This window comes from Eublepharis macularius, chromosome 1 (assembly GCF_028583425.1).
Source record: "Eublepharis macularius isolate TG4126 chromosome 1, MPM_Emac_v1.0, whole genome shotgun sequence".
Classification (NCBI taxonomy): domain Eukaryota; kingdom Metazoa; phylum Chordata; class Lepidosauria; order Squamata; family Eublepharidae; genus Eublepharis; species Eublepharis macularius.
In genome coordinates, this window is record NC_072790.1 from 232,049,243 (window position 1) to 232,066,420 (window position 17,178).

The window sequence follows — 17,178 nt, forward strand, 5'->3', positions numbered from 1 at the left end:
GGTCCTTGCCAACAACTGTGGAAAAGGGCAGAGCCTGTGCAAATACCCAGCCGCACCCGTTTTGTCCTGCCTCAACACATAGATAAGCAGAAGTCCGAAACTGCTTTCAGGCCATCTTCCATGCTTTAAGGCTGTAACCCTCTGGACAAGTCCCTGGCTGCAAGCAAGGCCTTCTAAACATAGTCAGACTTCCAGGCATAGATAGGATTTCGCTGAACTGTAACTTTATTTGAAGTTTTCACATGGCATCCAGCTCAATCCCTGATGCTCTATGCCGAACTAGTAGGGACATCACTAGTTCTCTCTACGGGGGAAAAAAGGGAGGGGAAGAACTCCACAATGTCTCAGTCACACACAAAACTTTTCATTTATAATTCGCCTTCTTTTTGCAAAATGCTTTCGATCATTTCCATTTTACAGATAAGAACAAGATTTGATTTATGCACCACCCTTCAGGACAACTTAACACAAAATATGTTATTATTATCCTCACGACAATCACCCTGTGAGGTGGGTGGAGCTGAGAGAGTTCCGAGAAGCTGTGACTGACCCAAGGTCATCCAGCAAGTGGAGGAGTGGGGAATCAAATCCAGCTCTTCAGACCTGGGTTGAAACCAGGGTTGCCAGCTTCCAGGTGGTGGCTGGAGATCTCCAGGAATTACAACTGATGCCCAGGCCACAGAGATCAGGGCCGTTTCCAGACGGCTTACCTGCAGCCGCTCCATGCCGCAACGTCGCGGATCGTGCCGGGGAAAACGCGAAATATCGCGTTTTCTCACGCGAGTTTTGCGCAAAACTCGCGTGAGAAAACGCGATATTTCGCGTTTTCCCCGGCACGATCCGCGACGTTGCGGCATGGAGCGGCTGCAGGTAAGCCGTCTGGAAACGGCCCAGTTCCCCTGGAAAAATAGCTGCCTGGGGGGGGGGGGTAGACTCTATGGAATTATACCATGCTGAGAGTGTTTTTCTCCCCAAATCCTGCCTTCTCCAGGTTTCATGATCAAAATCTCCAGGAATTTTCCAACTTAGAGCTGGCAACCCTAGTTGAAATCACGACACCAAACTAGGTGACACTCTCAGCTGCAATACAGGCTTTTGGTAGCACGGGCTATGACATTCTCTTTTCCCTTACAGGGAGTATGTGCAAGCTACAGGTCAAAAACATGCAGATGCAGGATGTGGCTGGAGGCAGGGCCCAGACAGAAAGAGCCATATGGTGGCTCTGAACTCTGAAGTCTGCAGTTGGCAAAGCTTCAGAATTCTGTATACTCTAAGCCTCTGGAAGCTCCACAAACAATTGGGAGGGAAGGGTTACTTATGAGCATGTTGCATATCCTCCCAGCGATGACATCCCACCTTTTGCCAGAGGGATCCCTTGCCCAGCCTCCATGGGCTCAAAGAACGTCCCCTTCACAGGCTTAAATCCAGAACAGCATTGTTTGCCACTCCTTGCAGAACTTGAAAGACAACTCTGGGTTGGGAAATTCCTGGAGATTTGAGGGGCTGGAGCCTGGGGAGGGAAGGTCCCCAGTAGGCTACAATGCCATAGAGTCCACCCTCCAAAGGAGCCCTTTTATCTAGGGAACTGATCTCTGTAGTCTAAAGATAAGTTGTAATCCAAGGATATCTGGAGACTGGCAAGCGTCCTTGGGTTTGTTTCCTTAACTGGGCAGGAATCCCCTTGGTGTTCCATGCTGTAGAAAATGGGAGGAGGAGTAAGTTTTATAGGGCATGTTTCACCTTTGAAACCACTGAGACCTGTTGAAAGACTGTTCTCCAGCATGGATCCAGCAATATGCAAATAACATGCACGACTTCACACAGTTCCACTTGGTCAAGAAGATCTCATGCAACACTGAGAGGTTCCCTCCTTGTACATTCTACTACTCAGGAATTGGTTGCACAAGATTGTACGCAGGTAGAAACACAAGTGGGGCTACACTAAGAGCCAAGCTACAAGTGACGCCTGACACAGGTTGGACACTTGTCAGCTTCCTTCAAGTTTTGATGGGAAATGTGGACATCCTGGGTCAAATCCACATTACTCATTCTAAGTCGCATGTTCCCCGCATTCCCCACGCAATCCCGAGTGCTGGTCATGTTACCTCATTAAACAGACGCATTTCATTCGCATTTCTCCCCAATATGTGGTCACAGGTTTTCAACGGGAGTTTCACGGTGGCCGTGAACGGGCCAATGCACAATTTACGCGGTTTTTTTAAAAACCACCCCCCTTCCTGTCTCTCCGGCCGTTCCGAGAGTTCCTATTGGCTGATTCAACGTGCAAGTGCTCCGTAGTCTGCAAAAGACTGTTTTTGACTTCATAGCATTGGATTTATTGATTATGCTGTTTCTGAATCAAATCTGGTAGTTTGAAAAATCATTTTGGGGTGAATCCATCCTCAGAACGGACTCGTGAAACTTCCTTTTTAACTGATGTATTGTCGAAGGCTTTCACGGCCGGAGAACGATGGTTGTTGTGGGTTTTCTGGGCTGTATTGCCGTGGTCTTGGCATTGTAGTTCCTGACGTTTCGCCAGCAGCTGTGGCTGGCATCTTCAGAGGTGTAGCACCAAAAGACAGAGATCTCTCACTGATAAGATAAGATTAGCATATTAACCACCAAGCCATATGCAAAAGAACCTCCTCAGGATACAGTGAAGCTTCCTCCGATCAGCATGCCACACTCTGGAAAACTCTTACAGGATGACTCAGCCCAAACCCACCTTCCTGAGGAAACATAAATTACCTGCTTGCATCTTCTCCACACATTGACACTGAGAGATCTCTGTCTTTTGGTGCTACACCTCTGAAGATGCCAGCCACAGCTGCTGGCGAAACGTCAGGAACTACAATGCCAAGACCACGGCAATACAGCCCGGAAAACCCACAACAACCATCTTCCTTTTTAACTGTTTTTTATTTTTTTTTATTTTATATTACTGTAATATCGAAATTACGAAATATCGAAATAACGACACTCCAATGAAGTGAAACTTCAGTAAAATTCAGGCACTGAACTGTCCTGCATAGGAAATTCCCACGAAAGCTTCCCACATGCTTCCAAATTTTCAAAAAAGAAATGGGAGAGAGCCATCAGTGCTGTCAGTGGGGGAAAGAGAGGCACCATTATCTTCAATGATGTTTCTTTATAAGGCAAGATCAAAATAACGGAAAAGTGCGCTCAAAAATTTTTTAAAAAACGGGCGGGGAAAAAAGGTCCCACCCAAAAAAGCGGTTTTCGAGCAGCCGCGTGACCGGAGGGACGCGCGAGAAAGACGGATTGGAAGCAGGAATGTGAACAAAGAGGAAAAAATCGCGGATTGGAGGCAAACGGAAGATATCCGATAAACATGCGGGTAATGGGTGAATGTGGATTCCACCCTGGTCTTGCTGCTGTAATGGAGAGCCAAGCTATAAAACCAGGATGCCTACATTTCCCATCAAAACTTGAGGGAAGCTGGCAAGTATCCAACCTGTGTAAGGCGTCACTTGTAGCTTGGCTCTAAGTCTGACTTTGTGCAAACAGCTCCTGTGATTTTTTGTTGAGCTTCTGCTTGCACAAGACCTGTAGCGCAAGTGGAATTTTTGTGCTGAACTCAATTCTTTGTTTTTGTTACCTTTTATTTCTGATTTTGATGGTTTATGAACTGAATGAGCTGGGGAGGGGGGGCGTGACCAACTGCCTGGGAGAGTTAAGCCCATGCTTAAAACTTAAAAAATTCTGCTGGCTGAAACCCGTAGCAGAGGAGGAGACCCAGCTTGGTGGCTGTGGAGGAACCCAGCTTGTCATCTTTCATTACCTCTGGAATACGTCATCTCCACTTGGGCTACTGTGCAATAGACTTTATGTTGACCCGGCCATTGTGCATATGAAATATTGGGTATTTCTGTTCTTCACTCCATTCTTGAATTTTTGACTTATGATTTGCACTTCATTTACATGTTCATTGTTATATTTTGCATTTTGCACTTTGCTTATTTAGTAAATTTCACAAGATATGGTTGTTGCTTTTTGATTTTTGACTCCTTAGTCACTGGGTTCTAGTTGTGTTGTTCCCATGCTTAAAACTTGGCTACTGAAATAATGGGCCTTCATGTGGCTTAACTTTTGCTAGATCATTTCCTTTATTTTTGCTAACTAGGCTGGAATGTCTCTTTGACTTGTTAAACTGACGTTTGCTTATTTCTTTGTACTCTGCCTTGGGTCTCATCAAGAAAAGCAGGTTATAAATGAAGTAAATTTTTAAAAACTTAAAGTGGCGACTTCCCAAACATCAACTAAACACGTACATTGATCGAAGTTACAAAGAGGAGACTCGGGGACAGGATAGGGTCCCTCCTAGCCTAGATTGCAAGCACGGTCCACGGCTGGATTGTCTTGGATTTGGTGCTGAGAACCCCAGTGATGACTGACTGACAAAGCAGCCCCAGCTTGTATATTAAATAATAATAATAACAACAACAACAACATTCAATTTATATACCGCCCTTCAGGATAACTTAATGCCCACTCAGAGCGGTTTACAAAGTATACAAACCAAGAAGGATAAACTGAGGCCTTCACGGCTGCCTTGACAACCACAGGCCTGTCTCAACTCTCAGGCAGCAATGGGTCCAACACAGAATAAAGCTTGACCTATTTCCTGTACCCAGTGGCTTGCTGGTGATCTGATTTGGGGGGCTGGCTGGTGCTCTCCAGGGGTTAGATAGGGTTGCCAGGCCCAGGTTGGGTGGAGCCTGGAGAAGGCAGGATTTGGGGAGGGGCCTCAGTGGGGCCATACAGCGTACCCTCCCAAAGCGGTCATTTTCTCCAAGGGAACTGATCTTTGTGACCTGGATCAGTTGTAATTCCAGGAGACCTGGAGGCTGGCAACCCTCGTTAGAGAGTGTAAGAGGAGGGAAACAATTGGTTTCAAAAACTTGCTTATGAAATGAACTGGGGGGGGGGGCGCTGAGCCAGTCACTCTTGTTTAATCTAGTCTAGATCTATTGTATGCACAAAGGAAAATCACTCATATCCACACAGACCATTGAAGGAAGGGTGGGAGAAAAATGGGTGCACTTATTTCTTTATTTATTGGATTTATATCCCACCCTGCCCACAACCAGGCTCAGGGCAGGTCACAACATGATATTAACTGCAATTACAGCAATATATAAATACAATTTAAAAACCATACAAAACAGTAAAACACAGTCCAACAAGGACCTCCAAGATGTGGCAGAGTGGTAACTTCAATACATATCGGCGTGGGTAGGCCCGACAGATCTCTATTAGGCTTTGGCAGTGGAGCAGACCAGGCCAAGGTCCAGCAGGATAGTTCGCCACCCCTCAACCACTCTCATAGGTCTGGTGGAACATCTCCATTTTGCAGGCCCAGTGGAACGGTAATACCTTTCTGACCTGATTCCTGAGGCACACCATCTTGCAACGTAGCTCCACATCCATGATGGTGCATCCCCCCAGTACTATCTTCTCCATACTGGGCAGGCCAACCTTGAACTTTTCTCACATTACGTGGTAAAAACGGGTTGGTGAGGTACCACACAGTCATTGTCACCTTCTTCTCCACCAGAATCACCGCCCTCACTGGCGATCCAGAGGAGGCCTGATTTCATAGAAGGGTCTATGGGTCAGCTGGAAGTTCTGGAGCCACAGCTCATCCTCTCAGATTGGCATGAAAAACTTCTCCCACTAGTCCATGCTGTGTGGATGCGCTCACTGGAAGTAGGGCATCGAGACCTCAGCAAAGGCACGGAGCACACCCTTACTCTTCTCCTCTGGGAAGACCTATGAGAGAGACAAACCATCCTTCTCTTGCTGTGTCCCCCCCCCCCCAGCAAATTCTGCAAATGCTACACAGAAACACGCCGCAGAGATCTGGGATACTGACCACAATGTTGATCACAAGCAGGGCTTTTTTTCAGCGGGAACGCAGTGGAACGGAGTTCCAGCACCTCTTGAAAATGGTCACATGGCCAGTGGCCCTGTCCCCTGATCTCCAGACAGAGGCTGACCATGTGACCATTTTCACCAAGGGTGATTTAAACTTCAAAAAACTCCCCCCCTTGTTCCAGCTAACCCAAAGTTACATCATTGTGCAGTTCCACCATCTCTTTTCCCAGAAAAAAAGCCCTGATCACGAGCCATGACAGAATGATGAGAGGGGACACTGTGATCTTTGCAATCCATGCCTCAAAGGTGAATCCCTCAAGTAATAGGAACAGATTCAAGATTCTAAAATGCGGGGACAGAATCCCCCCCACTCAGCCAATCAATTCAAATCCCCAAGGTCAGGAATTCAAACCACCAGTGACCCAAAGCTGGAATGTGCAGAGCTCCAGGTGAGCGCGGGAACAATGCTAGCCTGATAAATGGATCTAGGGCATGAGCAGAAAGCATTTTTTGAAAAAGGATGGTGACTTACTATGAAATCATCCTAGAGAGAAAATGCAGAGATTTTGCCGAGTCATGTAGAGGGGAAACAGTGGGGGAAATACATAGGGCCAAGCTACAAGTGACGAATGACACTTGAACGGCAAGTGTATTTCTCCCTGTTCACTTCCCCTCCACTCAATCCACTTGCCGTTCAAGCGTCATTTGTCACTTGTATCTTGGCCCATAGAGTGGAGGAAAGCTCAGGATGTGGAAGCCCTGTTACGGATGTGTCCTTAAGCAGCAACAAGAAATCATAAATTATCCTGGAGTGGAAAACTCCAAGGAATCTCTTGCAAAAAATTTTCCAACTACCATTTCTTTGGAACGTTACTGTGAGCGGGGGAGATAAAGAGCTGTTCTTGGAATGGCAAGAACTGGGTTCGAATCCTTCCTCAGCCGCAAAGTCATAGAGATCAACATTACCCAACCTGTGGATCCTGACCCCAAAGTGGGTCACGAAGCCTGTGAAAGTGGATCCCAGGCGTTTGCAGTTTTATCTGTTTTTGCATACTCCAGTAAGTGGGTTGCCACACCTTGTAAATATGGACTTGTGGGCTACATATTCAAAAGTCTGGAAACCACTGTAAGAGATAACTCTGAACCAGCCGCTTCACATGGTCAAAATGTAGACCTCAATGAGCTTCCGGGAGTGAGGACAGGAGATGGATGAGAGAGAATATAAAGCCAGATTTGAATGTTTTTGTTCGAGTCTCTATTGACCTAACATAAATCCCACTCCACCTCCCAAGAGACTGGCCTAAACCAGCCTTATAATGCCAGCTGGTAGCAGCTGCCAGGTTATCAGAAGGACATCACAGAGCCAATCCTCTCAGATGCTGCTCAGAAGTCAGGCCTCTTTTTTTTCTATGTACAAGCAAAGTCTTTGCCATGTCCTGGTTGGACAGGTCTCCTCTGCAGGACACTCAATACTGGCAGAGTTAAATACACTGTCCTTTTATTAATACTTAGGAAGAGAAAGACCATGGCTTACAGTCACAAACTTACAAATCATTACAAATAAGTTATGCATTTTCCTCAGAAGCTCGTCAAATTCTACAGCCTGAACATCCAAGGTTCCTTTAAAACAGCTGAGCAGAGCAGATCTGCATATTCCGAAAAGGCACATGGGAAGTTACCCATTCTCCCTTTTTCACAGAGAGTGCAAGAGCATCATTCTATCAAAAGGTTCCTCCATGCTCAAGTCATCCCTTCCCCTGGAAAGCTAGGAATAAAGGTTCCAGCCTACCATTTTGCCTGTCACACTAGCTTTCTAAGCACAGGGTATCTGATACACACACACAGGTGCACCCTGTTATCTGCTCTCTCCTGCTGCTTTCGAAAGTGGACCAAGAGAACCACCCCACAGGATGTAGCTCAACTTCCTCCTCAGAAAAATGGCAAGGGAGCTGACCCAACCAGGGCAAGTTCAACACAGGATGCTGTAAAGTGTGACATCTCCTTTGAGTTCCAGCTCTGTGATGGGCTCAGCGGGCGGTAAAAGGAGGCTTTGCTGTCCGAGTGGTGCCCCATTCAGTGCCAGTTTCAGATGGTCCTTTTCGCAGTGGAAGAGCAGCTGGAGAAGAGAAGAAGGAGGTTGTAAATTTCCTGCATGGTGCAGAGGGTTGGACTAGATGACCCCAGAGGTCCCTTCCTACCTTATGATTCTATGATTCTATAACAGAGTTAGCTGGGAAGACATGCTAAGAAGTTACTTGTGCTGGAAAGAGCGAGAGGAGATTTAATAAGCAGAATTTACTGGCTGACAAAAGGGGGAGGGTCGACTAGTCTATAATTCTGCAGCAATGACTAATAATGCTTCCTTTTCTGCTTTGCATGCAGACAGTTGCAGGTTCAATCCATTCTTGGCACTGCCAGTAAAAGAACCTCCGGTACCAGAGCTGAAACAGACGTGACGAGTTACCTCAATTCAACCTGGGTTTCCTTGCCTCAAGGTTTGATGGGAAGTGTAGGCGTCCTTGCAGGTGCATCACTGCATTTCTTCTTCCCCTGCTTGCGTGGCCCAGAGCTACATAGCCCCACGTGCTCTGCCTCCCCCCCCCAGTCGCACTGAACGTCACTTCATCTCCCCCCCCTCGCCTGGCCCAGCCCCCACAGAGCGACACTGGGCTGCACCGGGAGAGCGGGAGGAAAGGCTCCTGGAGCATGCTGCATCTCCCCCTCACTCGCCCAGCCCCCACCAGAAGCCGCGCAGCCCAGAACTGCGGGGACTGGGCCAGATGAGGGGGGGGGGAATGAAGTGACGCTCAGTGCGATGGGGGGGGGGAGAGGCAGAGCACGTGCGGCTATGTAGCTCCGGGCCACGCAAGCAGGGGAAGGAGAAATGCAGCAATGCACCTGCAAGGACGCCTACACTTCCCATCAAACCTTGAGGCAAGGAAACCCAGGTTGAATTGAGGTAACTCATCACATCTGTTTCGGGTCCCAGATACTGGGAAAGTTCTTCTCTGTTGGAGCAAACGTTGAGAAGGAGATTGGCCAGAAGTCTGGCCTGAAATCAGGTAATCTCAGATCTCTGTCCAGAATAAAGCCACTGGCAACACAGGGAAACACAACCAAAGACAGGAACCCTAAACCGTCTATATGCATTTGTTCCATTCATACATCTCCTCCGGCATCAAACTACAACGCCTCTCCTGTGGCAATTGAGTGTACAACAAACTCCAAACTGGGATGTGCAAACATTCCTGATTTGTTGGCAACAACAGCCGTTCATCATTTTAAACCCTTAACTGTTTAGGTTTGCATTGTGTACACACACTGAATGGTTTTTATTTGCAAATTATATCTGCAAGAGAAAAAAAAATACAGCGCAAGTGAACAGACGGCAACATGAAAACAAAGAGCCAAAACACACGTTAAGAAAAACCTAGGTTCAGCACGTGTTCTCTTACCTCAAGGTTTGCTGGGATCTGTAGGCGTCCTGGAAGCTTAAAGTTTAGCATTTACAGAGCAGCAAAAAGGGAAAGGGAAATACAGGCGCCTGTATTTTAAGCTTTAAGCTTCCAGGACGCCTTTAAGCTTCCAGGACGCTTACAGATCCTTTAAGCTTCCAGGACTTTAAGCTTCCAGGACCCCTACAGATCTTTAAGCTTCCAGGACGCCTACTTTAAGCTTCCAGGACTCCTACAGATCCCGGCAAACCTTGAGGTAAGAGAACACGTGCTGAACCTAGGTTTTTCTTAACGTGTGTTTTGGCTCAAAGACTCACTGGTTTGAGTCACACTAGGCCTTGTGCTGGAACAGAAATGATGAGAATTTTTAAATCATTCCTGCTCCAGAGAGGTGGCTGTGTTGAAACAAAACTAACAAGAGTCTTAAAGGCTGTGTGTGAAGCGCCTATAAAGTTGCAGCCAGTTGAAGGCAGTCTCAGAGGGTTTTCAAGGCAAGAGACAAACAGAGGCGGTTTGCCATTGCCTGCCTTTGCACAGACACCCTGAACTCTCCCATCCAAGTATTGACCAGGGCTGACCCTGCTTAGCATCCGAGATTTGAAAAGATGGGGCTAGCCCTAGGGCCAGGTCAAGAATAGTCCGGGTCAAGAATCTTAAAAACTGCCAAGTTTGAGAGTCTCTCTACATCTTACACAGGGACACTCAAGTGTAGGGAGATACAATGTTAGCCGGGAAAGGTAGTTTTAAAAGACAGAGACAATGGCTCTGCCAATTTCACCTCTTTACACAAGAGTCCTTTTAAAAGACAGCAGGGGGAGATGGCTCCTCAGAGGGTTCGTTAATTTCATCTTAGCCTGGGAAGGCTCTGTCAATTACACCTCTCCTTCAGGGAGGCAAAGAGGAAATTAACAAATCCTCTGAGGAGCGATCTCCACTGGCTCCATCTTTTAAAACTACCTTTCTGGCTAACATTGCGTCTCCCTACAATTAAGCGTCCCCGTGTAAGATGTCTTGTGTAGAGAGACTCTTAATTACAGCAGTTTAACCAAAAAGGAGTTGTGGGTCAAAAGTTGTCCCAGGCTGCCCCTTGGTGGCATTGACTGATTTTACACTCCACAAGCATATGCTGCAGGCATGGGGTCAGGAAAAATACTGAGGCATTGCCTAGTAGCTCAGAGAAAACTTTCCCCTCTAAATTAAAAAATCACTTCACTGGAAACATTTTATTTTTGAAGGAGTGAGAAAAAATGCCTTAGAGGTGGCTACACCAGCTGGGAATGAGGCTACCCTAGACCAAGAGCTCATGCAGAGAAGCAATGAGCAACCTCCTTTGTAGACAGGCCTTTTGTCTACATCTCTGTAACAGGAATAATTGAATGCTCCAATTATTCCTCATGCAGAGAGGTGGCAAAATTATTTCCCTTCCTTATAGGCACGGATTGAAATGAAACAAAGACATGCAGAGAAGCAGCGAACAGCCTCGCCCAACAGCAGAAAGCTCTGCTGTACCAAGGCACTGATGCAGAATTAACCAATTACATCAGACGCAGAGATGCAGCTGTAATTTATAATGTTTCAGTCCCATGTTTTGCAAACTCTCGAGGCTGTTTCAATTCATATGAAAACATCACAAACAATGAAAGAAATATAAACGCCAACAAAACAAAAGCTGCAATATAAGAAGTCCCCAATTGAACAGCCACATCAGATTGCAAACAAACAAAAAGACTGCCGCAGAAAAGCATAAACAACAGAGTACAAAAACTCAGAAAAACAATAAAGCAGGGAGAAAGTCAGCAGCCGCCAAGTGAAAACAGCCAGGACAACTGAACGCATAGTCATCAATGAGCCACAGCCTGAATGCTGCCAGTGGACATTCCACCATATCTGGATCAGTGATTTGCCCCCACCTAAATTGTACCACAAATTAGACATTATCCAGTTAAAGATTCAGAAACATTCATTTAGGAAAAAAATCTTAGTTGGGCTGAATCAGTGCTCTGAGTAAGGAAGTGAATCCTTTGGTCCGGGTGTGGCTGTGGCCTTGGTTTGCATTCCCCAAGTTTTTTTTTAAAAAGAAACCAGTGATAACAGCTGCCCTCCCACTCAAGCGCATCCTATGTAGGGTTGCCAACCTCCAGGTGGGGCCTGGAGTCCTCCTGAAATTATATCTGATTTCCAAACAACAGAGATCAGTTCCCCTGAAGAAAATGACAGCTTTGGGTGGCTGATTCTATGGAATTACATCCCAGCTGAGCTCCTTCAGCTGCTCAAACTCTGCCTTCCCCAGGGCACTGCTCCTAAATCTCCAGGAATTCCAAGTAGAATTGGCGACTGTATTCATACTCCAGCTACCCCTGCCCATCAGTGATTCCTCCTAGGTTGGGGCTGATTGTTCTAAAATCATTATTTTATCCAGCTTCATAGAGTCTTAGAAACCCTCTCTCTCTCTCTCCCTCTCCCTCTCTCTGAAACAGCTAGGATGGTGAACACAGTGACATTCAAGAGGCTAGGTAGGTACCATTGCTGAACTGACTGTTTTTATTCAAAATATATATTTCTGATGTTTTTATATCTCTGAGAGAGTAACCAGCCATACACATTAACACCCACAGACATTTTGGCTTGGCGACAAGGTTCAGTGATTTTCATAGGATTTCCTATTCTACCTGGAACCAAAACCGTTGCTCTTCGTGAGGAAGGCTGACAATTACTTTGCAGCATGTGCAAAAAAATCTAGACAAATATCAGAGTAGGAGCGTGTCAAAAGAGTTTCAGAGACGTGGTGCCACAGCAGGCAAGGCCCTGTTTCTAGTCGTCTCCCGCAACCAGCCACACACAAGGCAGAACATCTGAAGACAGATGGCGATCAAAGGCTGACTCATACAAAGCTGTGTCCGGCAGCTTCCTCTGCCTGCATCAGCCTTCAGCAATGAATGTACTTGTGGCACATGACTGGTTCCGTCACAGACTGCTGTAGTGGACAGAGTGCCAGACTAGGATCTCGGAGACCCAGGTTCGAATCCCCATTCTGCCATGCAAGATGACCACATGAAATGTGAAAAGAGGAACCCACTCGGAACATAAGCTATTACAAACAGTGGTGAACACAGAAGTGGGTGGCAAACACAGTCAGAAAGACTGAAACAATTTCACAATAACGTGAAGTAATCACATATGAGTCACAATAATAAAGAACAAATCAAAGAAACAATGGAGTACAGGTGCATGTATCCATGCTCAGTCACCAGGTAAGTACAGATAAGTACAATTGTAAAAGTCAAAGTTCATATAACGAGGAGCCTTGTAGATTACAGGTGAAGAAAATACACGAGGCTGCATAAAGCTTGTAGGGCGTCGTGACTCTGCTTTATGCAGCCTCGTGTATTTTCTTCACCTGTAATCTACAAGGCTCCTCGTTATATGAACTTTGATTTTTACAATTGCACTCACCTGGTGACTGAGCGTGGATACATGCACCTGTACTCCATTGTTTCTTTGATTTGTTCTTTATAATTGTGACTCATATGTGATTACTTCACGTTATTGTGAAATTGTTTCAGTCTTTCTGACTGTGTTTGCCACCCACTCCTGTGTTCACCACTGTTTGTAATAGCTTATGCAAGATGACCAGGCAACCCTGGGCCACTCACACACACACACACACTCAACCTAACCTACAGGGTTGGGGTTTTGAGAATAAAATGGAGGATTAGAGCACGGTGTAAGCTGCTTTGGTTCCATTGTAGAGAAAGGCAGGTACACAGGAGGGAAGTAAATAAAAATACATTAATGCCACACATCATGGGAATTGTTGGGAGTAGCAGAACTGGGTCCATTACCTCAAAGTATCGCTGTGGGTAGAAGGGAAAACAGGCCACCAGTTTCTCCTCAGAGTCTCGTCCTCGGTCCTGCCATAACACTGTCTGGTTTGTGAAGCAAACACTAAAGCTCAAGATGGCACAAGAGGGGTCTTTCTTCAGGCGGACGTGGAACCTAGTTAGGTCACAAGGACATTGGAAGTGGGCATCAGGATTCATCTAATTATTATCGTCTAATATGACCGATTACTCAATTTACAAAATTTCTGCCCAATCAGGGCGCCCAAGGCAGCTAACACTTAATGCAAAGCGTAATAAAAACGTACTATGAAAAAATGAATTCAAACCCAAACTAAAATACATATGAAAAGCACATCGAGCAGTAATTAAAATGTAGAGCGGGAAGGAGGGATCTTTGGGGAATGCCAGGCGAAAATACACGAACAGAAGAAGTCTTCAGCTGCTGGTGAAGATGGTGACAGAAGGGGACAGACGAATACGCTAACGTTTATCCAGCACTTTCCATGGTCATGCAGACGGCTGCAATCCTGTTAGCTGTGTCTGTGTGCTCTGCATGTATGCTGTGTGTTAGCTCTGTATGCATTCTGTTAGGTCTGTGAGCAGAACCACAAGTGACAAAAGGCACAGGTTGGACACTTGTCAGCTTCCCTCAAGTTTTGATGGGAAATGTAGGCATCCTGGTCTCGCAGCTTCGCTCTCTGACTGCTGTCCAATGGACTTTTCAACTGTCACTTGTCCAACATTCCGCCAAGCTGCCTACATTTCCCATCAAAACTTGAGGGAAGCTGACAAGTGTCCAATCTGTGCCTTTTGTCACTTGTGGTTCTGCTCTGTACGTATGTGGTGTGTGTTCTCTGCTCTGTTAATAAAGAAACCTTTCTTGTTGAATATCCGCCTGTTTACTTGAGAATTCTCTAAGGGAATGATCCTAGTATATATTCTATTTAATTTATTTATTTTTATTTATTTTATTCAACTTATACCCCACCTTCCCCACAAATGGGCTCAGGGCAGCTTAGAAAATATACAATTAAAACATCATAAAAAATATAAAACTAATTTGGCAGCTAAAAGATAGGCACCTCTTAAAGACTACTGTAAAACCACTATAAAACCACGAGCTCAGCCACGATCCGTGATATATTGGTGGAGATCCTGCAGTTACCCCCTCTCGGTGTGTCTCCTTGAATGCTAATTCCCCAACTCACAAGGAGAACTCCCCCCCCTCCAAATTAGGGTAACATAGCCAGCAAGGTGGAAACAAAATATTATCTCCTCCAAGAACACAGGGCAAAAAAAAGAAATCTGTCTACCCATACCTCCACTACGGGAATGCAGAATGCAGAATGAATGCATTCTGAAAACTGTAGTCTACAACTAGCTAGAGTTGCCAGGTGTCCAGTATTCACCTGGACAGTCTGGTATTTTGGGGGACTCTCCATTAAAAAAGATCCCTTCTTCCGTGCTTCTCCAGGCACCCAGCCTCCTGCAGCTGCACAGCTCTAGCCTGGGTGCTCGGGGGGGCTTCTGCAACTGTGTATGCCTGCAAAAGCAGCCAACCAGCCTGGGCCCCAGGGTAGTCTCCACGGGGCCAAGCACCCAACATAATCATGTCAAGCCATCAATCTCCTGCACGAACCCTCTGCTACTAGCGACATGCTTTCCCCAGAGGAAAGGAAGCGAACGAACGTACTCTTTTGGATCCTGATGCACCAATCCTCGCACTGTGATCACGTCCCCTGGCTTGAGGGGCTGGGGGAGCTGGTGGGTCAGAGGTACAGCCTGAAGGGAAAACAGGAAGAGAAGATAGTTATCCGCAGCCACAACCTGGCACCTGGAGGAAAAGGTAATGGATGTATTTAGACTCACCAGCTTAGGGTTGTTCATATACAGATGCTATAGGAAGAGGAAGGGAGAAGAAAGAAAAGGGTGGAATTAAAATCACCAGTGCTGGCTTGGAAAGGGAGAAGGTTGATATGAGGGCACAGGAGAGAATATGGCAGATGGAGGGGGTTATACACCCTCTGCATTCTGTTGCATATGATGTGGCCAACAAATATGTGTTCTTCCTGTATTCTTTTGAGTTTGATGAGGGCCAAACTACAAGTGATGCCTGACACAGGTTGGACTCTTGTCAGCTTCCCTCAAGTTTTGATGGGAAATGTAGGCAGCATGGGGGAATGTTGGACAAGTGACAGTTGAAAAGTCCATTGGACAGCAGTTGGAGAGCCAAGCTGCAAGACCAGAACGCCTACATTTCCCATCAAAACTTGAGGGAAGCTGACAAGTGTCCAACCTGTGTCTGTCAGTCTATGGAAAACAGGATACATGGAAGCTGACTCCCAACCCTTGCAGCAAGAAATCCAGGCTCTTGAGTAAATGGGTTTTATTGAGAGATCTAGGCTTCACCATACATATGTCCATAGGATACACAGAAGCAATTAAAGGCGTCTGGCTGAACACAGGTTCCTTGTTAAGAATGACGCATTGAGTACATGATACACTATAACTACCCCTCTACATGTCCCCCACCCTCTTAGCCCACCCAGCAGAACATAATCAGTAGCAGGACGGATGGAGCTGTCCCAAGGCCACTGCAGCGAGCCATCTGAGATAAGGGCTCCGCCGTACTGGAATCTGGAAAGCAACACGGGAACAGGTGCACAAGGCTATTGCAACATACTATCTAAAATGGTGTAACAGTATGGAGGGACTGTGGGCAATGGACCTGACAGTGTCATTTGTCACTTGTAACTTGTAACTTGGCCCACAGCCAAGGCATGAACTGAACCAAGGGATGTCCCCACAACTTATGTGCTAGGGATGAGCTGATTCCCCCGCCTCGTACTGTTCCTTCCTTGTTTACAAGCCCCTCTGTGCACTGCCTCCAAGTCCTCCCAAACACCAGTTAATTAGGAGAACATCTCAAGTTAATGGAACACACACACAGTTTTACTGGTTCGTTTTGGGTGTGCTAGTAACACAAGATGCAAAAAGTACTGAAGCCAAAAACTCTTGGCAGCCAGGCTTGTGCAGTGTTTTGTGGAAAGTTTGAAAGGACAAAACAGGACGCTGAATGTGTTTCAGAATCAAAACCAAGGGATTTGATTATCCAAAATTTAGGAGAAATTCAGGAAAAGGAGGCGCTTTGGAAGCAACCTTGATAATTTTCCCTTTTCTTAGTTGGATACTCACCGGGGCAAGAGGGTAAACTGTTTGGCTGGTGTTAAAGGGCTGCAAAGTAGAAAGAGAACACTACAAATTAAGAGCTTGCAAGAAGCAACAGAGATCTGGCCATGTTAGTTTTACAGTTGCAAAAGGCTGGGAAATGTCCGTCCCCCCCGGCCGGCCCAAATTCTCCGTATATTAGATGTCTCATCCTATTGATTGCATTGACTTACATTGTGTAATCCGCCTTGAGTCTCAGCAAGAAAGACAGATTATAAAGTTACGTAACAAATATGAGCTGTCCCCTGGTCTTCAACCTTAGGTTACTTTTAGGAAATAGTCTTGGACTCAAAAGAATGTCTGTAGACATTGATAATGAGTATCACTGACCAAGAGAAGGGAATTGGGGTTTTTTTCTAGATCGATGGACATTTTTTTAATCTATTTTTACTTATGCCATTTGTTTGCAAAGCAGTTCCAAGAAAGAATTAGTTTGATGGAGTTTGTAGGGATGCTAAACTTTTTAAATTATTATTATTATTATTAATTTTCAATTAGTTTACAACATATAATGCACAAAACATAACATTAACAAACTTCAACAGATGTTTAAAACAGTTCGTTGTAACCATATCTTGAGTTATTAACTTACATTAAATTAACAAGTAAAATGTTATTATAGCAAAAGCAGTATTAAATAGAACTTTGTCTGGGTAAGACTACCACAAACCCCATATTTCCATATTTAGGATATCTTGATAGGGCAATTTCGTTAACAAAAGCTCATTTTTAGAAAGGAATTCTAAAAAAGGTTC

At 45.7% G+C, this 17,178-nt stretch overlaps 1 protein-coding gene across 1 annotated transcript in view; it reads right to left on the reverse strand.

Moving 5' to 3' along the window:
* Window positions 1–5,053: 5,053 nt before the first annotated feature.
* The window catches only part of LOC129343971 (galectin-12-like), a 29,562-nt gene continuing 17,437 nt past the window's right edge, over window positions 5,054–17,178 (reverse strand). Inside the window, exons 5-9 of the mRNA XM_055000415.1 lie at window positions 16,391–16,429; window positions 15,065–15,091; window positions 14,889–14,977; window positions 13,196–13,349; window positions 5,054–8,014 (exon numbers count right to left, since the gene is read on the reverse strand). Coding sequence (XP_054856390.1) covers window positions 7,868–8,014; window positions 13,196–13,349; window positions 14,889–14,977; window positions 15,065–15,091; window positions 16,391–16,429 — 456 coding nt within the window. The 3' untranslated portion in view covers window positions 5,054–7,867. The remainder of the gene's footprint in view (window positions 8,015–13,195; window positions 13,350–14,888; window positions 14,978–15,064; window positions 15,092–16,390; window positions 16,430–17,178) is intronic.